The sequence below is a fragment of the Melozone crissalis genome, unplaced genomic scaffold, assembly GCF_028551555.1.
Source record: "Melozone crissalis strain CALT ecotype California unplaced genomic scaffold, PUWL_Pcris_2 ptg000036l_1, whole genome shotgun sequence".
In the NCBI taxonomy this organism is placed as follows: domain Eukaryota; kingdom Metazoa; phylum Chordata; class Aves; order Passeriformes; family Passerellidae; genus Melozone; species Melozone crissalis.
Genome location: NW_026535814.1, coordinates 8,019,259 through 8,039,875, shown reverse-complemented (window position 1 = coordinate 8,039,875; position 20,617 = coordinate 8,019,259). Strand labels below are relative to the sequence as shown.

Here is a 20,617-nt window from a genome sequence, read left to right as displayed (position 1 = left end):
CGTATGCACATCTACTTAGGCACCTAGTCTAGCATACGCAAGTTTTCCATTATCTCTTCTAATGGGTTTCCATGCTGACAGCCTTGTCTTCTTCCTTGCTATGGATACACTCAAAAACCATCAACTGCTATTTCTTCCATGAACTCGGCTGTGCTTGCAGGCCAGCTGCCAAGCCCCTCCATAGGTCAGCATGCGCCCGCGTGTTCAAGGAGCAACTGCAGCCTACAATAGTCCTGGAAATTTATTGTCTTTGCTTTGTTTGCCATCTAAATGTCACTGAAGAAGTTAGTGACATTTTCCAAACCAGCTAGGATGCCACCTAGAAGAAGCAGACTTGCTTTCAGTCAAAGCTTTGGGGACCAAAAGTCATGTTTGCTTGCATTGCTTGAATGCTGCTTGGATTGGCGCATTTTCTGAGTTCCCCTGGGATGCCTTGAGCACTGCCTTTGTGAGTGAGGAGAATTTCCCAGGCTTTTCTTTTGCATTAGCTGTACAGAAGGTTGTCTTGCTGGGCACAAGAAAGCCCCAGAGCAGCTGCCTTTGTGAGGTCAAGCCAGAGGTGCCACGTCACAGTGCTGTCAGCACAGCGTTGTCCCGGTGCGCGCCAGGCCTGGTCGTCCAGAGCAGCTCTTCCGCTGGCTCCCTGCAGGAGGATCCTTGTGCTCAAGGAGCTCTCAGCAGACGGCCTGCACCCCGAGAGGAGTCTTGGCTTTCCCTTGGGTGGTACTCAGCGTGCAAACGCGCACAGCGCTGCCAAAATGATCGGGCAAGTCTGTGCCGCCGTTTGCACCGTCTTTTCTGTTGTCTATTCTGGCTACTACCTGACCCAGCTGACTCGTAAGTAAAGGTTTCTCCTGGGGCTGGCATCCCCCGACTTTTGCTTGGCTCTGCTCTTTATGCCGCACCAGTGGCCCAGTTTCTGTGGGAACAAAATGGCCCTGAAGGTGCCACCGCTTTGGTCAATGTCCTGCCAGCAGCATCAGCTCCAAAGGGGGCATCTGTACTGGGTGGCGCGTGCAGAGTATTTGCCATGCAACCTGCAGCGGTTGCCTTCCTTCCCCGGGAGAGTGCGTGGCAGCGGAGTCCGTCATTTCCTCGGCTTGCTGCTTCAAGCAAGACAAGCTGCAAATTGCAGACCCTGAGGGGAGATCCTCAGAAGTACTTCTACCAACTCAGTGGTTCTCTCCAGGAGTGAAGGAAAGCACCTTTTGCTCCATATTCTGCCCCTTAGAGGCCTTGGCTGCATGACTTGAGCCTTTGATGCTGTGCCAAGACTGCGATTGCCTTGGCGATGCAGCAGAAACTGCAGTGCAGGGAGGGTTTGCTACTGAGCCCAGCAGCTGTTCCTGGGCTGCTTCAGCAGGGAGCTGCCACAGGGAAGGGACCCTTTGTGGAAGCTTTGCTGGGCTATCATCTTCAGCCAAGGGATGGGAATTAGGGCATGCCATTTAAAAGAATGTATAAGGAAAATGCAGGAAAGAGAAGAGGGAAATGCAGCTTGAGCTGTTGGGCACAAGAGGAGCTCAAAGTTTTGAAGAGCAGCGGGCATTTCCAGCACCGTCTTCCTATTTCTCTCCTTGCAAAAGAGGCCCAAATGCAGACAGAGCCTCCTCTAGCGTCCTTGTTGTTCTCTTGCTTGCTGTGGGAAAGAGCTGTTGCTCCTGGAGGCATGTTGGGAAAGGGAAATGCTCTGTGTTGGGGCTGCCTTGTGCTGTGGGAGTGGCCAGCACAGGCACTTTTCTAAGGGCCTCTGGTTCCTTTTGCCTTGCTGGCTGCAGGTCACCTGACACGCGGATGGAGACATGCCTGTCCTTTGGTGAGTGGCAAAGGAAGCTGTGCCGTTGCTGGCGTGTGAGAATGGTGCAGCAATTCTGCCAGCTTGGCCTGTTGCAGCCCAGTGTGGAGTGCCGGCGTGGGAGGCTGAAGGAAAGGCCAGCTGCCCGCTGGCATCAGCAGTAGCAAAGGGAGCACTGGCTGTTTGCTGATTTTCCAGTGAAGAGCCTTTCAAGAGATGAAAGGCAAATGGGACAGCTCCGAGGCATCTTGCTGCTTCTAGGCAGCAGGGAAGCTCAAATGCACAGCAAGATGGAGTAGCAGCTCATTCAGCCAACTTCCTCGGGTTTGCGTGACTCAGAGGCCCACTTGTATCCAAGTCTATGATTTGCCCTTCTTCTGGGTCCTTTCCCAGCTCAATAGAAAGCAGCTCCTAAGGCACTGGCTTTTGCCCATCTCTCTCACTTCTGTCTGCCTGCAGGGCACAACAGCAGGGTCAGCAGCTCCTCTGGCTGCCTCTGTCATTGAGGAAGAGGCTGAAGAGGAGCAAAGGAAGATGAAGCCTTCAGCTGCTGTCCCTTCACAGCCTGAACTTGCTGAGCCAGTAAGTGACAGCTGAGCTTGGCACTGCCTTTGGTGCAGGGCCAGGCTTCCCCGTTTTGGAGCAGCCCTTGTTGCTCGTGGCGGAAGATGCTGGCGGCCGTGTGCCTGCTGAGGCGTAGTGCGGCTTCAGGCAAGCCGCGGAGCCCTGGCCAATGGGTTCTGAAGTTTGACATTTAAGCTGGGATGCTGAGAGGGTGCCAGAGTGTCTCTTGGGATCAGACAGGAGGCAGCATTCAGTGACTCTCAGTGTAGGAGTCAGCCCCTTGTGCCCGTGGTCAGTGCAGGCTGCCAGTGGTCAGCGGACAGCGCGGCCCAAATTCGCAGTTGACAGCCTTGCAGGGTACCTGGGAGACACTGGGCCCTGGAAGGGACCTGCCCTCTCCGTGGACTAATTAGCTTCAGGCTGTGCTTCCCTTCCAGCCGGTCAGAGCAGAGTTTGGAGAGGAGAATCCTCGGCAGGCCTGCACTGTAAAAGGGCCGGTGGGTCTGGGCAGGGCTGGAAGGCGGCTCCCAAGGGCCGCTCCCTAAAGGCTGCCATAGAGAAGGGAAATCCGTGAAACAGATCAGAGAAGGGACACGCTGCGGGCTTCTGAGCAGACTGTTGCGTGCCAACTCCGGGCTGATTTCATTGCCCAGGAAAAGACAGGAGGAGGAAAGCAGCAAGGCTCTGGGGCCCTGCTCTGATCTCTTTGTGGATCTTGGCAGCCCCATCGATACCTTGTTGCCAGTGTCTTGCAGAACAGCTGAAGACGTGGAGCATGGAGGTGGTCGGGAGGGGCTGGATGCCAGTAGCCTTTGGGCTTCTCCCGAAGGTGCCTTTGAGAAGGGGACATGGGAACTGCCCCAGCTGGAGAGGCCTGGCCGTGGCTGGCAGCACCTTCCCAAGGCCTTGCTTTTGCCGTGCGCTTAGGGGGGGCATGTGTGCCAGCCACCCTTCTGACGGGCAATCCTTTCTTGTCCCAGCGCAAGACAGGCTCTGCCATTCAGCCTGGTGCCGCCGGACCAGCGTGGCCTGCAGCAGCCAGCTCAACCCCCGCTGCCGGCACTTCCTGCAGCAGCGCAGCCCAGCAGCCCGAGATGAGGGAGGGCCTGAAGAGACTGAGTACGTCCGGTGCATTTCTTGTCTGCCAGAGCAGGGTGTTGTGCGCGTGTCTGGGTGTAGGCTGCGCCAGATGCTGCCCCTCGGTCTCAGAGGCACTTAGGCCTCTCTGCAGAAGGTGTTGTTGTGCTCTGAGGCAGCGCGGCAGCGCTCAGGGAGTCCCTGCTGCCTGTGAGGGCGGCTGGGCCTGCCTTGGCCCTGCCTGGGCTGCCTTGTGGGCCAAAGACAAAAGCAGAGATTGTTTCTGCTTGAGCAGAAGGCTGGCACCTAGCAAGTGACTATTGCCCAGGCAGCTGTCTGGCGCCAGCTGTTTTCTGGCTCTGGTTCTTACTCCTCCTCCGGCCCAGACACTTTGTGCCCCTGGCAGTGGACCTGCCAGTGATGGTGGGTGTGAGTGAGGAGGCTGCAAAGGCCCTTGGTTACCTCTTAGGGCCCCCTTCTTAAGGGCTCATCATTTTGGCTTATCGCGTGGGATGCTGCTCTTGAAAGAAATCAAGGCCTTCTTGGAAAGGCCACCTGATGAAAGGTGGAGAAGATGGCCCTCCCACTTGCTGGTCTCAGCAGCTGGAAGCCGAGGGACCGCAAAGGGCCCAGAGCTGCGGGCAGTGGGGCTGCCTTTGGGACGCTCTGGGCAGCGGCGTCTCTGTGTGCCAGTGAGCACCCTGCACTGCTTTTGTCTTTCAGGGAGCATCGTGAGTCCGGGCCGGCCAACAGGCAAATACACGGCATTTGAGGAACTCGGGCGAGGGTAAGCGTGACGTCAGCTCATTTTACAAAAGTGTGGACCAGGTCTTTGGCTGGTGCAATATCAAGCGTGAAGTCAGGCAAGCCCCAATCATGGTCAGGCTCTGGCTTGACCTCGTGTGGCCTGCCCGGACTGCTTGGTCAGAGCAATCCAAAGGCCTCATCAAAGACAAGTTGATGCTGGCAGTGTCTTGCTTGCAGCAGTGAGGAGCAGGAGCTGGGAAAACCCCTGCCCCTGCAGCTTTCGGGCCTGAAAGAGCACCTTGCCATCCAAGAAAGGTCAGATTGTCAAGGACAGTCTTCTGACTCAAATTGTTCTCCCTTTTTTGACACACACATGCATGCACACCCGCACAAGGAGAGAGTTCCCCTTAGGTTGTGAAATGACCTGGCAGGGCGTGCGCCTTGGAGATTTCCAGCGGCCCTTGGTCTTCATGCTGCACCTTAGTGTTCCCTCGGACAGCCTGCGCCGCATGGCAGAGGGCTGATAGGCTGAGGTGCCGTTGGCAGAAGAGATGCTGCAGCCAGGCATTTTTTCTGAGGAAGGCGTCCAGGCAGCCTGGGGAGATCTGCTACCTGGGCTTGCTTTCACTGCCAAAGGGATAAAGGTGTCTTTCTGCTGCTTTTGTCTTTCTAGGGGGTTTGGAGCTGTTTATAAAGCCCTTGACACCAGCAGCGGACAACAGGTAAAGTGCCAACAGCCCCATGCCATTTTGCAGCTCCGGAGCACTTTGCCCGCTGCTGTGAGCTCTGCTTGGAGGTTTGGGTGGCAGCTCCATGTCTGCAGCAGAGGCTGTTCCTCTGAAATGCAGTCTAGGCTCAGGGGGCAGAATGCATTTGGGCTGGCCTTTGGTGCTTCTGCTAAGCTCTGCTGTCTAGTGACAAGGCGCTTTGGCCCAGCGTGCTGCCTCATTGCACCAGCACTCGCTCCGTGCTCCTTGTGATCTCGAGCAGGGTGCGTCTTCTCAAGGTACCGATGGCCAATGTCATTGCAGGTGGCAATCAAGATCATGTCACTCGAGGAGGAGATGTCCGAGGAGCTGGCTGCCAATGAAATCCTGGCCATGAGGGACAACAGGAGTCCCAATATCGTTACCTACTTAGACAGGTTGGCATATTCTGGTGTCAATGTAGCTTTAGCTGGTGCAAGCGCAAAGAGACGATGCCCTTTGGTCACTGGCAGAGAACAGAGCTGGGGATGATTTCTCTGCTGGTCTCCAGAGCGTGGGAGGAGGTGGAGCTGCTGTTCAATAGTCTCTTGTGGCCCACGTAGCTTGGAGAGCAGCTGCAAAAACCTGGCTCAGGCCCTGGGGTGACTGAGGCTGTGCCCATTCTGTTTCTCCATGCCGTAGTTTTCTTCTTTCAGCTACCTGGTGGATGCGGAGCTCTGGCTGGCCATGGAGTTCATGGACGGCGGCACCTTGTTTGATGTGCTGAGGGCAGTGTACCTGGAGGAAGGACAGATAGGCGCTGTCTGTCGGGAGGTGAGGGATCCCGCTTGTGCTTGCCCAAGCCTGCCCGGATGCTGCTTGCCAGCTGGAGCTTAAGGAGAGCCGAGATTTCTTGCTCTCACCCTTCTTTTGCTGCTGCTGCTGCTGTTGCTGCTCTCATGCCACACAGGAGAAGAAAGAGCATGGGAAGTGTACTGCCTGCCGGTGCCCTCGCACTCCTCAGGCTCTGTTCTTGCACTCTTCCATCCTGTCTGTTGTCTGGCCTTGGTGCTCGCTCACTGGCTCAATTTCTCTTTCTTCCTCTTCTCAGCTTTGCCTGGGAATGTTTGCCTGGAGCCTGTCTGTCTGTCCTACATTGCTTGCCACTGGAAGGCAGCATGCGGGTGGCAGAATTTCAAGCTAAGGGCAAAGAGCTGTCCTCAGCTTCAAAGGATAGCATTGCAGCCTGGATGGCGATGCATTCTGGAACAGCTCGAAGGTGCTGCTGTCACCAGCAGCTTCCTCTTCTGCTGCCACTAGGCTTCCCCAAAATTCTTTACCGTGCCGCCTCCCAGCCAAAGGTGACGCGCTTCCTACCCAAGGCCGGTGGAACTTTTGGGAGCCCAGGTGCCTTTGCTTGGAAATCTAGAAAAAACTTCCAAGAGTGTTGAAGCAGCAAGCTCTTCATGATGACAGCAGCGTGATGTTTCGCCCTGGCTCACAATTCCCTGAGAAAGCCGCCAATCCCGTTGAGCTCTTTCCTTGCGGGTGGGATGAAATCAGATCCTGCACGTTAACTTTCCCTCCCTCCTTCTTCTCTCTCAGTGCCTGCAAGGACTGCATTTCCTTCATTGCCGCCAAGTCATCCACAGAGACATCAAAAGTTGCAACGTCCTTGTGAGCACGGACGGATCCGTCAAGTTGGGTGGGTGTCCCTGCTGGGCTGCAGCATGTCCAGCATATGCCGTGCGCTTGCATTTTGGTGACGGCCACTGGGGCAGAAGCGCGGCTTGGCCAGTGCGTGAATCGTCAGGGTGTTTTTGAAGCGGCCGATGCCTTATTTGCCTGGCTCCAGGCACGTGGAAAGAGGGCTCAGCTGCTTTTTCAGCTAGATTCAGCATGGCCTGGTCAGGCTTGGAGTGGGCAATGGTTTTGGCCGCTTTGCCAGTGGTAGCTGGCTTTGACAGGCTTTGTTTTTGTCCTCAGGTGACTTTGGCCTCTGTGCTCAGCTCAGCCCTGAGCACAGCAAGCGCAGCTCCAGCGTCGGCACTCCCAGCTGGATGGCACCGGAGGTGGTGAGAGGAGAAGCCTACGGCCCCAAAGTGGACATCTGGTCCCTGGGGATCATGGGGCTGGAAATGGTGGAAGGGGAAGCTCCTTACCAGCGGGAAGCCCGTCTCCGGGTAAGGTGCAGCTTAGCAAGAGGGCTCTGTGTGGAGAGAGCTGTGTGTGGCTAGCAAAGGAGCAGGTGGAGTGTCCTCTTGCATCCATGTGCTGTAGGTTTTTGAACTGCTAGAAAGGAACGGGCCCCCAAAACTGCAGAACCCCAGGCACCACTCGGCTCTCCTGCGCGACTTCCTCCGCTGCTGCCTGCAGGCAGATGAGGACAGGCGCTGGTCTGCCCAGGAGCTCCTACAGGTAAGGAAAAGCAAAGGGGCAAAAAGGCCTGGCAGCTGAGGACACCTGCATGAAGGGATGAGGAGGAGGAGTGTGGGCCACGTGGCACAGAAAGCTGCCAGGACAGGAAGGCGCAAGGTGACATGCTGCCCTCGGTGCTCGATGTGTGTCTTGCTGATAGCCAGGGAATCCTGCTTGAGCCCGCGAGGATGTGATCCTGGAAAGTAAGAGTTCCTTTCTTTGTTCTTTTTCCTCTGGGCAGCATCCCTTTGTGACCTCAGGCGATCCTGCCTCCAGCCTGGCTGCTCTGATCATCTCAGCCAAGCGAGTGCAGGAAGACTGGAGAGGAGACACCTGCGCCTGAGGAGGCCCTGATGCCCCGCCAGCCGAGAGGAGGGAAAAGGGGATGCGTCATCTTTAGGCCGAGCTTCAGCCATCCCCCGAGTTTGAAGAGGAGCTGTGCTGTAGATAGGAAACACGAGAGTGTAAATATTTGCTCAGTTTAGCTCTTAGGTTAGCTGTTAGGTTAGCTGTTAGGTTAGCTGTTAGGTTAGGTTAGGTTAGGTTAGGTTAGGTTAGGTTAGGTTGGGTTAGATATGTTGTTAGGTTCAATTTAAAGCTCTGTTGTTTTTCTTTCTGCAAAAGATGAAAGTTTAAAAAAATTAGGAGATGTAGGGATCAACTTTTAAGGACTATAGAACGTAGAGAGCTTGGATAGTAGAGGATTGTTTAGCTTAGGATAGAGTGTTGTTAATTTAGGGAAGCTTTGAAGTAGAAATGAAAGAATTGTCATAATAAGAATTAAGCAGTGAGAGGAAAAGCTGGGCTGCAGTAGAACTGGAGCCTGCAGGCGCTCCAAGCTGTCAGCCTGAGCAGGCCACCTGCAGGACAGAATGCTGAAGATGGAGAAGCAGCGAGGGGATACTTGGTTTCAGCCCGAGTGTCAATAAAAGTCGAAAATATCCACAGTGTTGTAAGACTCCCTTCCTTGCCAGGCTGCAGCTAAGTGGACAGTCCCTTTCAGAGGCCCAAAGAACATAGGGAGGTAAGCAGCTTTGCTTACCGCAAGTGTGGCATGCCTGCGGGAAGCTGAGAGACCTACAGGTAATGAACACCGGGTAATGAGCTCCCATTCAGGACAACACTAGGAGGCAGATGTGCAGTCCTTTCTGGGCCTCTTGTCTTGAAGATGTCAGGCTGATCAGCAGCAATCACCATTTTGTTGCCACCCTCCTCTCACTATGTCACCTGTGGGACGGAATGGCATTCTCACAGCGGCATCTGGCATTTCCTCCCTGCTTCTCTTCTCCCCCCTTTTCACCCCAGACCCCCAGGGACCCTCTGGGCCAGCCTCATCCCCCACAGGGGTGTGCAACCGCCCGGGCCTCCTGCAGAGCCCCATTCCCACTCTGCTGCCTCCTTGGCCTTTTCCCACATCTGGGCCAGCCTGCTGTTGCCAGGTGTTGGAAACATGCACACACCATAGCACGCCTGTCTTTGAGCAATTTGATGCAGGAGCCCCTGCTGAGCACGGCTCCCCACCCTGGCTCTTTTCCCACCGAGCTGGGGCTCCGCTTCGCCTCCATCTGCTGGCATACGCACTGTTAGGGACTGCTCAGGGACTGGGTGCTCCTTGAAGGTTGCCCACAGGCGTGGAACTCAGGCCTGTGGGCAACCTTCAAGGAGCACCCAGTCCCTGAGCAGTCCCTAACAGCAGTCCCCATGCCTCCTACCCCTAAGGCTGCCTCAGCCTTCTGAACACAATTTTTCTTACTCTAATGGCTTCCTGTGCTTTACTTCATACTGTAAGCAGAAGCACACCGTTTTGATTGTCTTTCTTCTAGAATTAATAAAACTAAGTTGGAAATACTCCTAGATTTTGCCATTTAAAACTTGAGGCAAGTGCACAAAGTAGAGAAGCTTTCTGTGCAGCTTTTCAGTTAATTTGAGGTCTCCTTCCTCTTCACTCCCTTTCAGCACATCTGTTGATTTTCCTTTGCTCTCATCTTTTAAGCTTCATCCCTTGTCTATCGATCTGCAAAAATAGCCTGTAAATGCGACGCAAATTTACTATCCTTTGTAGTTTTCCTCTTCTGGAAAAGCTGAGGCTCGTGTGATCTTCTCCTGTGATCTAGACTTTGATTCCCATCTTGGCTCTGGCTAAGAGCAGAAGAAATGTAATTTAGTAGCTGCTAGTATGATCTGCTAGCAAAGGTCACATTTAGAGCTAAGCATGATGCTTCTCTGCCTCCGTTGAATACACATCTTTGTGTCTAGGCCTGGTGACTTCCAGGAGCACCTGGAAGCTACTGCCAAGGACAAAAGTCTCCCTCTTGCTGGTTTTGACACTGATTTGTTGGTAGGATTTTGATCTACGTCGACAGTCATCTACAGGAACTGGATCCTTGACACAAAGTGCCTTCAAGCAACATTTCTAAGCATAGTGGGCAATGAAGTCCAGATACTAATGAGTTGTGGTTTGTTTTGCCTCTGTCTAACATATGGTACACTATCCCACAACATGTCATGTTTGAGTGTTTCAGGCATTTAAAACTTAGCTTTATTCTTGTCAACACTTTTCTTTCCTCCCTTCAGAAACCTGCATGTCCAGGTACTAATTTCTTTCTCAGCTTGTTGAAAAGTTACCAGTCAGACAAGACTTGTTTCTTGACCCAGAGATGGGGCAAGCATCACCGTTAGGCCGGACGTGACATACACACGTGATCACGGTCCAAGAAGAAAAAGGTTTGTTTTTTTCATTCTGCATGTTCTCCAGCTTATACACTCTTAACAAAGCGTGATCTCAAGTCACTAACTACATCACAATAACTTCTTCTATCCAGTGGTGCAAAGCAATTAACGTCAATATAACTGGCAAAAGTTTTACAGAAATTTATGAGGCACGTATGCACATCTACTTAGGCACCTAGTCTAGCATACGCAAGTTTTCCATTATCTCTTCTAATGGGTTTCCATGCTGACAGCCTTGTCTTCTTCCTTGCTATGGATACACTCAAAAACCATCAACTGCTATTTCTTCCATGAACTCGGCTGTGCTTGCAGGCCAGCTGCCAAGCCCCTCCATAGGTCAGCATGCGCCCGCGTGTTCAAGGAGCAACTGCAGCCTACAATAGTCCTGGAAATTTATTGTCTTTGCTTTGTTTGCCATCTAAATGTCACTGAAGAAGTTAGTGACATTTTCCAAACCAGCTAGGATGCCACCTAGAAGAAGCAGACTTGCTTTCAGTCAAAGCTTTGGGGACCAAAAGTCATGTTTGCTTGCATTGCTTGAATGCTGCTTGGATTGGCGCATTTTCTGAGTTCCCCTGGGATGCCTTGAGCACTGCCTTTGTGAGTGAGGAGAATTTCCCAGGCTTTTCTTTTGCATTAGCTGTACAGAAGGTTGTCTTGCTGGGCACAAGAAAGCCCCAGAGCAGCTGCCTTTGTGAGGTCAAGCCAGAGGTGCCACGTCACAGTGCTGTCAGCACAGCGTTGTCCCGGTGCGCGCCAGGCCTGGTCGTCCAGAGCAGCTCTTCCGCTGGCTCCCTGCAGGAGGATCCTTGTGCTCAAGGAGCTCTCAGCAGACGGCCTGCACCCCGAGAGGAGTCTTGGCTTTCCCTTGGGTGGTACTCAGCGTGCAAACGCGCACAGCGCTGCCAAAATGATCGGGCAAGTCTGTGCCGCCGTTTGCACCGTCTTTTCTGTTGTCTATTCTGGCTACTACCTGACCCAGCTGACTCGTAAGTAAAGGTTTCTCCTGGGGCTGGCATCCCCCGACTTTTGCTTGGCTCTGCTCTTTATGCCGCACCAGTGGCCCAGTTTCTGTGGGAACAAAATGGCCCTGAAGGTGCCACCGCTTTGGTCAATGTCCTGCCAGCAGCATCAGCTCCAAAGGGGGCATCTGTACTGGGTGGCGCGTGCAGAGTATTTGCCATGCAACCTGCAGCGGTTGCCTTCCTTCCCCGGGAGAGTGCGTGGCAGCGGAGTCCGTCATTTCCTCGGCTTGCTGCTTCAAGCAAGACAAGCTGCAAATTGCAGACCCTGAGGGGAGATCCTCAGAAGTACTTCTACCAACTCAGTGGTTCTCTCCAGGAGTGAAGGAAAGCACCTTTTGCTCCATATTCTGCCCCTTAGAGGCCTTGGCTGCATGACTTGAGCCTTTGATGCTGTGCCAAGACTGCGATTGCCTTGGCGATGCAGCAGAAACTGCAGTGCAGGGAGGGTTTGCTACTGAGCCCAGCAGCTGTTCCTGGGCTGCTTCAGCAGGGAGCTGCCACAGGGAAGGGACCCTTTGTGGAAGCTTTGCTGGGCTATCATCTTCAGCCAAGGGATGGGAATTAGGGCATGCCATTTAAAAGAATGTATAAGGAAAATGCAGGAAAGAGAAGAGGGAAATGCAGCTTGAGCTGTTGGGCACAAGAGGAGCTCAAAGTTTTGAAGAGCAGCGGGCATTTCCAGCACCGTCTTCCTATTTCTCTCCTTGCAAAAGAGGCCCAAATGCAGACAGAGCCTCCTCTAGCGTCCTTGTTGTTCTCTTGCTTGCTGTGGGAAAGAGCTGTTGCTCCTGGAGGCATGTTGGGAAAGGGAAATGCTCTGTGTTGGGGCTGCCTTGTGCTGTGGGAGTGGCCAGCACAGGCACTTTTCTAAGGGCCTCTGGTTCCTTTTGCCTTGCTGGCTGCAGGTCACCTGACACGCGGATGGAGACATGCCTGTCCTTTGGTGAGTGGCAAAGGAAGCTGTGCCGTTGCTGGCGTGTGAGAATGGTGCAGCAATTCTGCCAGCTTGGCCTGTTGCAGCCCAGTGTGGAGTGCCGGCGTGGGAGGCTGAAGGAAAGGCCAGCTGCCCGCTGGCATCAGCAGTAGCAAAGGGAGCACTGGCTGTTTGCTGATTTTCCAGTGAAGAGCCTTTCAAGAGATGAAAGGCAAATGGGACAGCTCCGAGGCATCTTGCTGCTTCTAGGCAGCAGGGAAGCTCAAATGCACAGCAAGATGGAGTAGCAGCTCATTCAGCCAACTTCCTCGGGTTTGCGTGACTCAGAGGCCCACTTGTATCCAAGTCTATGATTTGCCCTTCTTCTGGGTCCTTTCCCAGCTCAATAGAAAGCAGCTCCTAAGGCACTGGCTTTTGCCCATCTCTCTCACTTCTGTCTGCCTGCAGGGCACAACAGCAGGGTCAGCAGCTCCTCTGGCTGCCTCTGTCATTGAGGAAGAGGCTGAAGAGGAGCAAAGGAAGATGAAGCCTTCAGCTGCTGTCCCTTCACAGCCTGAACTTGCTGAGCCAGTAAGTGACAGCTGAGCTTGGCACTGCCTTTGGTGCAGGGCCAGGCTTCCCCGTTTTGGAGCAGCCCTTGTTGCTCGTGGCGGAAGATGCTGGCGGCCGTGTGCCTGCTGAGGCGTAGTGCGGCTTCAGGCAAGCCGCGGAGCCCTGGCCAATGGGTTCTGAAGTTTGACATTTAAGCTGGGATGCTGAGAGGGTGCCAGAGTGTCTCTTGGGATCAGACAGGAGGCAGCATTCAGTGACTCTCAGTGTAGGAGTCAGCCCCTTGTGCCCGTGGTCAGTGCAGGCTGCCAGTGGTCAGCGGACAGCGCGGCCCAAATTCGCAGTTGACAGCCTTGCAGGGTACCTGGGAGACACTGGGCCCTGGAAGGGACCTGCCCTCTCCGTGGACTAATTAGCTTCAGGCTGTGCTTCCCTTCCAGCTGGTCAGAGCAGAGTTTGGAGAGGAGAATCCTCGGCAGGCCTGCACTGTAAAAGGGCCGGTGGGTCTGGGCAGGGCTGGAAGGCGGCTCCCAAGGGCCGCTCCCTAAAGGCTGCCATAGAGAAGGGAAATCCGTGAAACAGATCAGAGAAGGGACACGCTGCGGGCTTCTGAGCAGACTGTTGCGTGCCAACTCCGGGCTGATTTCATTGCCCAGGAAAAGACAGGAGGAGGAAAGCAGCAAGGCTCTGGGGCCCTGCTCTGATCTCTTTGTGGATCTTGGCAGCCCCATCGATACCTTGTTGCCAGTGTCTTGCAGAACAGCTGAAGACGTGGAGCATGGAGGTGGTCGGGAGGGGCTGGATGCCAGTAGCCTTTGGGCTTCTCCCGAAGGTGCCTTTGAGAAGGGGACATGGGAACTGCCCCAGCTGGAGAGGCCTGGCCGTGGCTGGCAGCACCTTCCCAAGGCCTTGCTTTTGCCGTGCGCTTAGGGGGGGCATGTGTGCCAGCCACCCTTCTGACGGGCAATCCTTTCTTGTCCCAGCGCAAGACAGGCTCTGCCATTCAGCCTGGTGCCGCCGGACCAGCGTGGCCTGCAGCAGCCAGCTCAACCCCCGCTGCCGGCACTTCCTGCAGCAGCGCAGCCCAGCAGCCCGAGATGAGGGAGGGCCTGAAGACACTGAGTACGTCCGGTGCATTTCTTGTCTGCCAGAGCAGGGTGTTGTGCGCGTGTCTGGGTGTAGGCTGCGCCAGATGCTGCCCCTCGGTCTCAGAGGCACTTAGGCCTCTCTGCAGAAGGTGTTGTTGTGCTCTGAGGCAGCGCGGCAGCGCTCAGGGAGTCCCTGCTGCCTGTGAGGGCGGCTGGGCCTGCCTTGGCCCTGCCTGGGCTGCCTTGTGGGCCAAAGACAAAAGCAGAGATTGTTTCTGCTTGAGCAGAAGGCTGGCACCTAGCAAGTGACTATTGCCCAGGCAGCTGTCTGGCGCCAGCTGTTTTCTGGCTCTGGTTCTTACTTCTCCTCCGGCCCAGACACTTTGTGCCCCTGGCAGTGGACCTGCCAGTGATGGTGGGTGTGAGTGAGGAGGCTGCAAAGGCCCTTGGTTACCTCTTAGGGCCCCCTTCTTAAGGGCTCATCATTTTGGCTTATCGCGTGGGATGCTGCTCTTGAAAGAAATCAAGGCCTTCTTGGAAAGGCCACCTGATGAAAGGTGGAGAAGATGGCCCTCCCACTTGCTGGTCTCAGCAGCTGGAAGCCGAGGGACCGCAAAGGGCCCAGAGCTGCGGGCAGTGGGGCTGCCTTTGGGACGCTCTGGGCAGCGGCGTCTCTGTGTGCCAGTGAGCACCCTGCACTGCTTTTGTCTTTCAGGGAGCATCGTGAGTCCGGGCCGGCCAACAGGCAAATACACGGCATTTGAGGAACTCGGGCGAGGGTAAGCGTGACGTCAGCTCATTTTACAAAAGTGTGGACCAGGTCTTTGGCTGGTGCAATATCAAGCGTGAAGTCAGGCAAGCCCCAATCATGGTCAGGCTCTGGCTTGACCTCGTGTGGCCTGCCCGGACTGCTTGGTCAGAGCAATCCAAAGGCCTCATCAAAGACAAGTTGATGCTGGCAGTGTCTTGCTTGCAGCAGTGAGGAGCAGGAGCTGGGAAAACCCCTGCCCCTGCAGCTTTCGGGCCTGAAAGAGCACCTTGCCATCCAAGAAAGGTCAGATTGTCAAGGACAGTCTTCTGACTCAAATTGTTCTCCCTTTTTTGACACACACATGCATGCACACCCGCACAAGGAGAGAGTTCCCCTTAGGTTGTGAAATGACCTGGCAGGGCGTGCGCCTTGGAGATTTCCAGCGGCCCTTGGTCTTCATGCTGCACCTTAGTGTTCCCTCGGACAGCCTGCGCCGCATGGCAGAGGGCTGATGGGCTGAGGTGCCGTTGGCAGAAGAGATGCTGCAGCCAGGCATTTTTTCTGAGGAAGGCGTCCAGGCAGCCTGGGGAGATCTGCTACCTGGGCTTGCTTTCACTGCCAAAGGGATAAAGGTGTCTTTCTGCTGCTTTTGTCTTTCTAGGGGGTTTGGAGCTGTTTATAAAGCCCTTGACACCAGCAGCGGACAACAGGTAAAGTGCCAACAGCCCCATGCCATTTTGCAGCTCCGGAGCGCTTTGCCCGCTGCTGTGAGCTCTGCTTGGAGGTTTGGGTGGCAGCTCCATGTCTGCAGCAGAGGCTGTTCCTCTGAAATGCAGTCTAGGCTCAGGGGGCAGAATGCATTTGGGCTGGCCTTTGGTGCTTCTGCTAAGCTCTGCTGTCTAGTGACAAGGCGCTTTGGCCCAGCGTGCTGCCTCATTGCACCAGCACTCGCTCCGTGCTCCTTGTGATCTCGAGCAGGGTGCGTCTTCTCAAGGTACCGGTGGCCAATGTCATTGCAGGTGGCAATCAAGATCATGTCACTCGAGGAGGAGATGTCCGAGGAGCTGGCTGCCAATGAAATCCTGGCCATGAGGGACAACAGGAGTCCCAATATCGTTACCTACTTAGACAGGTTGGCATATTCTGGTGTCAATGTAGCTTTAGCTGGTGCAAGCGCAAAGAGACGATGCCCTTTGGTCACTGGCAGAGAACAGAGCTGGGGATGATTTCTCTGCTGGTCTCCAGAGCGTGGGAGGAGGTGGAGCTGCTGTTCAATAGTCTCTTGTGGCCCACGTAGCTTGGAGAGCAGCTGCAAAAACCTGGCTCAGGCCCTGGGGTGACTGAGGCTGTGCCCATTCTGTTTCTCCATGCCGTAGTTTTCTTCTTTCAGCTACCTGGTGGATGCGGAGCTCTGGCTGGCCATGGAGTTCATGGACGGCGGCACCTTGTTTGATGTGCTGAGGGCAGTGTACCTGGAGGAAGGACAGATAGGCGCTGTCTGTCGGGAGGTGAGGGATCCCGCTTGTGCTTGCCCAAGCCTGCCCGGATGCTGCTTGCCAGCTGGAGCTTAAGGAGAGCCGAGATTTCTTGCTCTCACCCTTCTTTTGCTGCTGCTGCTGCTGTTGCTGCTCTCATGCCACACAGGAGAAGAAAGAGCATGGGAAGTGTACTGCCTGCCGGTGCCCTCGCACTCCTCAGGCTCTGTTCTTGCACTCTTCCATCCTGTCTGTTGTCTGGCCTTGGTGCTCGCTCACTGGCTCAATTTCTCTTTCTTCCTCTTCTCAGCTTTGCCTGGGAATGTTTGCCTGGAGCCTGTCTGTCTGTCCTACATTGCTTGCCACTGGAAGGCAGCATGCGGGTGGCAGAATTTCAAGCTAAGGGCAAAGAGCTGTCCTCAGCTTCAAAGGATAGCATTGCAGCCTGGATGGCGATGCATTCTGGAACAGCTCGAAGGTGCTGCTGTCACCAGCAGCTTCCTCTTCTGCTGCCACTAGGCTTCCCCAAAATTCTTTACCGTGCCGCCTCCCAGCCAAAGGTGACGCGCTTCCTACCCAAGGCCGGTGGAACTTTTGGGAGCCCAGGTGCCTTTGCTTGGAAATCTAGAAAAAACTTCCAAGAGTGTTGAAGCAGCAAGCTCTTCATGATGACAGCAGCGTGATGTTTCGCCCTGGCTCACAATTCCCTGAGAAAGCCGCCAATCCCGTTGAGCTCTTTCCTTGCGGGTGGGATGAAATCAGATCCTGCACGTTAACTTTCCCTCCCTCCTTCTTCTCTCTCAGTGCCTGCAAGGACTGCATTTCCTTCATTGCCGCCAAGTCATCCACAGAGACATCAAAAGTTGCAACGTCCTTGTGAGCACGGACGGATCCGTCAAGTTGGGTGGGTGTCCCTGCTGGGCTGCAGCATGTCCAGCATATGCCGTGCGCTTGCATTTTGGTGACGGCCACTGGGGCAGAAGCGCGGCTTGGCCAGTGCGTGAATCGTCAGGGTGTTTTTGAAGCGGCCGATGCCTTATTTGCCTGGCTCCAGGCACGTGGAAAGAGGGCTCAGCTGCTTTTTCAGCTAGATTCAGCATGGCCTGGTCAGGCTTGGAGTGGGCAATGGTTTTGGCCGCTTTGCCAGTGGTAGCTGGCTTTGACAGGCTTTGTTTTTGTCCTCAGGTGACTTTGGCCTCTGTGCTCAGCTCAGCCCTGAGCACAGCAAGCGCAGCTCCAGCGTCGGCACTCCCAGCTGGATGGCACCGGAGGTGGTGAGAGGAGAAGCCTACGGCCCCAAAGTGGACATCTGGTCCCTGGGGATCATGGGGCTGGAAATGGTGGAAGGGGAAGCTCCTTACCAGCGGGAAGCCCGTCTCCGGGTAAGGTGCAGCTTAGCAAGAGGGCTCTGTGTGGAGAGAGCTGTGTGTGGCTAGCAAAGGAGCAGGTGGAGTGTCCTCTTGCATCCATGTGCTGTAGGTTTTTGAACTGCTAGAAAGGAACGGGCCCCCAAAACTGCAGAACCCCAGGCACCACTCGGCTCTCCTGCGCGACTTCCTCCGCTGCTGCCTGCAGGCAGATGAGGACAGGCGCTGGTCTGCCCAGGAGCTCCTACAGGTAAGGAAAAGCAAAGGGGCAAAAAGGCCTGGCAGCTGAGGACACCTGCATGAAGGGATGAGGAGGAGGAGTGTGGGCCACGTGGCACAGAAAGCTGCCAGGACAGGAAGGCGCAGGGTGACATGCTGCCCTCGGTGCTCGATGTGTGTCTTGCTGATAGCCAGGGGATCCTGCTTGAGCCCGCGAGGATGTGATCCTGGAAAGTAAGAGTTCCTTTCTTTGTTCTTTTTCCTCTGGGCAGCATCCCTTTGTGACCTCAGGCGATCCTGCCTCCAGCCTGGCTGCTCTGATCATCTCAGCCAAGCGAGTGCAGGAAGACTGGAGAGGAGACACCTGCGCCTGAGGAGGCCCTGATGCCCCGCCAGCCGAGAGGAGGGAAAAGGGGATGCGTCATCTTTAGGCCGAGCTTCAGCCATCCCCCGAGTTTGAAGAGGAGCTGTGCTGTAGATAGGAAACACGATAGTGTAAATATTTGCTCAGTTTAGCTCTTAGGTTAGCTGTTAGGTTAGCTGTTAGGTTAGCGGTTAGGTTAGGTTAGGTTAGGTTAGGTTAGGTTAGGTTAGGTTGGGTTAGATATGTTGTTAGGTTCAATTTAAAGCTCTGTTGTTTTTCTTTCTGCAAAAGATGAAAGTTTAAAAAAATTAGGAGATGTAGGGATCAACTTTTAAGGACTATAGAACGTAGAGAGCTTGGATAGTAGAGGATTGTTTAGCTTAGGATAGAGTGTTGTTAATTTAGGGAAGCTTTGAAGTAGAAATGAAAGAATTGTCATAATAAGAATTAAGCAGTGAGAGGAAAAGCTGGGCTGCAGTAGAACTGGAGCCTGCAGGCGCTCCAAGCTGTCAGCCTGAGCAGGCCACCTGCAGGACAGAATGCTGAAGATGGAGAAGCAGCGAGGGGATACTTGGTTTCAGCCCGAGTGTCAATAAAAGTCGAAAATATCCACAGTGTTGTAAGACTCCCTTCCTTGCCAGGCTGCAGCTAAGTGGACAGTCCCTTTCAGAGGCCCAAAGAACATAGGGAGGTAAGCAGCTTTGCTTACCGCAAGTGTGGCATGCCTGCGGGAAGCTGAGAGACCTACAGGTAATGAACACCGGGTAATGAGCTCCCATTCAGGACAACACTAGGAGGCAGATGTGCAGTCCTTTCTGGGCCTCTTGTCTTGAAGATGTCAGGCTGATCAGCAGCAATCACCATTTTGTTGCCACCCTCCTCTCACTATGTCACCTGTGGGACGGAATGGCATTCTCACAGCGGCATCTGGCATTTCCTCCCTGCTTCTCTTCTCCCCCCTTTTCACCCCAGACCCCCAGGGACCCTCTGGGCCAGCCTCATCCCCCACAGGGGTGTGCAACCGCCCGGGCCTCCTGCAGAGCCCCATTCCCACTCTGCTGCCTCCTTGGCCTTTTCCCACATCTGGGCCAGCCTGCTGTTGCCAGGTGTTGGAAACATGCACACACCATAGCACGCCTGTCTTTGAGCAATTTGATGCAGGAGCCCCTGCTGAGCACGGCTCCCCACCCCGGCCCTTTTCCCACCGAGCTGGGGCTCCGCTTCGCCTCCATCTGCTGGCATACGCACTGTTAGGGACTGCTCAGGGACTGGGTGCTCCTTGAAGGTTGCCCACAGGCGTGGAACTCAGGCCTGTGGGCAACCTTCAAGGAGCACCCAGTCCCTGAGCAGTCCCTAACAGCAGTCCCCATGCCTCCTACCCCTAAGGCTGCCTCAGCCTTCTGAACACAATTTTTCTTACTCTAATGGCTTCCTGTGCTTTACTTCATACTGTAAGCAGAAGCACACCGTTTTGATTGTCTTTCTTCTAGAATTAATAAAACTAAGTTGGAAATACTCCTAGATTTTGCCATTTAAAACTTGAGGCAAGTGCACAAAGTAGAGAAGCTTTCTGTGCAGCTTTTCAGTTAATTTGAGGTCTCCTTCCTCTTCACTCCCTTTCAGCACATCTGTTGATTTTCCTTTGCTCTCATCTTTTAAGCTTCATCCCTTGTCTATCGATCTGCAAAAATAGCCTGTAAATGCGACGCAAATTTACTATCCTTTGTAGTTTTCCTCTTCTGGAAAAGCTGAGGCTCGTGTGATCTTCTCCTGTGATCTAGACTTTGATTCCCATCTTGGCTCTGGCTAAGAGCAGAAGAAATGTAATTTAGTAGCTGCTAGTATGATCTGCTAGCAAAGGTCACATTTAGAGCTAAGCATGATGCTTCTCTGCCTCCGTTGAATACACATCTTTGTGTCTAGGCCTGGTGACTTCCAGGAGCACCTGGAAGCTACTGCCAAGGACAAAAGTCTCCCTCTTGCTGGTTTTGACACTGATTTGTTGGTAGGATTTTGATCTACGTCGACAGTCATCTACAGGAACTGGATCCTTGACACAAAGTGCCTTCAAGCAACATTTCTAAGCATAGTGGGCAATGAAGTCCAGATACTAATGAGTTGTGGTTTGTTTTGCCTCTGTCTAACATATGGTACACTATCCCACAACATGTCATGTTTGAGTGTTTCAGGCATTTAAAACTTAGCTTTATTCTTGTCAACACTTTTCTTTCCTCCCTTCAGAAACCTGCATGTCCAGGTACTAATTTCTTTCTCAGCTTGTTGAAAAGTTACCAGTCAGACAAGACTTGTTTCTTGACCCAGAGATGGGGCAAGCATCACCGTTAGGCCAGACGTGACATACACACGTGATCACGGTCCAAGAAGAAAAAGGTTTGTTTTTTTCATTCTGCATGTTCTCCAGCTTATACACTCTTAACAAAGCGTGATCTCAAGTCACTAACTACATCACAATAACTTCTTCTATCCAGTGGTGCAAAGCAATTAACGTCAATATAACTGGCAAAAGTTTTACAGAAATTTATGAGGCACGTATGCACATCTACTTAGGCACCTAGTCTAGCATACGCAAGTTTTCCATTATCTCTTCTAATGGGTTTCCATGCTGACAGCCTTGTCTTCTTCCTTGCTATGGATACACTCAAAAACCATCAACTGCTATTTCTTCCATGAACTCGGCTGTGCTTGCAGGCCAGCTGCCAAGCCCCTCCATAGGTCAGCATGCGCCCGCGTGTTCAAGGAGCAACTGCAGCCTACAATAGTCCTGGAAATTTATTGTCTTTGCTTTGTTTGCCATCTAAATGTCACTG

At 53.9% G+C, this 20,617-nt stretch overlaps 2 protein-coding genes across 2 annotated transcripts; both read left to right on the top strand.

The window, feature by feature from the left end:
* Nucleotides 1-758: 758 nt before the first annotated feature.
* On the top strand, nt 759-7,630 carry LOC128941705 (serine/threonine-protein kinase PAK 3-like). Its single transcript, XM_054283596.1, has 13 exons — nt 759-837; nt 1,779-1,816; nt 2,255-2,381; nt 2,442-2,453; nt 3,350-3,478; nt 4,160-4,223; nt 4,857-4,905; nt 5,215-5,327; nt 5,586-5,703; nt 6,475-6,574; nt 6,856-7,052; nt 7,150-7,287; nt 7,529-7,630. The coding sequence occupies exons 1-13, from the start codon at nt 759-761 to the stop codon at nt 7,628-7,630; spliced, it is 1,266 nt and encodes a 421-aa protein (XP_054139571.1).
* Nucleotides 7,631-10,927: 3,297 nt separating this feature from the next.
* On the top strand, nt 10,928-17,799 carry LOC128941703 (serine/threonine-protein kinase PAK 3-like). Its single transcript, XM_054283594.1, has 13 exons — nt 10,928-11,006; nt 11,948-11,985; nt 12,424-12,550; nt 12,611-12,622; nt 13,519-13,647; nt 14,329-14,392; nt 15,026-15,074; nt 15,384-15,496; nt 15,755-15,872; nt 16,644-16,743; nt 17,025-17,221; nt 17,319-17,456; nt 17,698-17,799. The coding sequence occupies exons 1-13, from the start codon at nt 10,928-10,930 to the stop codon at nt 17,797-17,799; spliced, it is 1,266 nt and encodes a 421-aa protein (XP_054139569.1).
* The last annotated feature ends 2,818 nt before the right edge of the window (nt 17,800-20,617 follow it).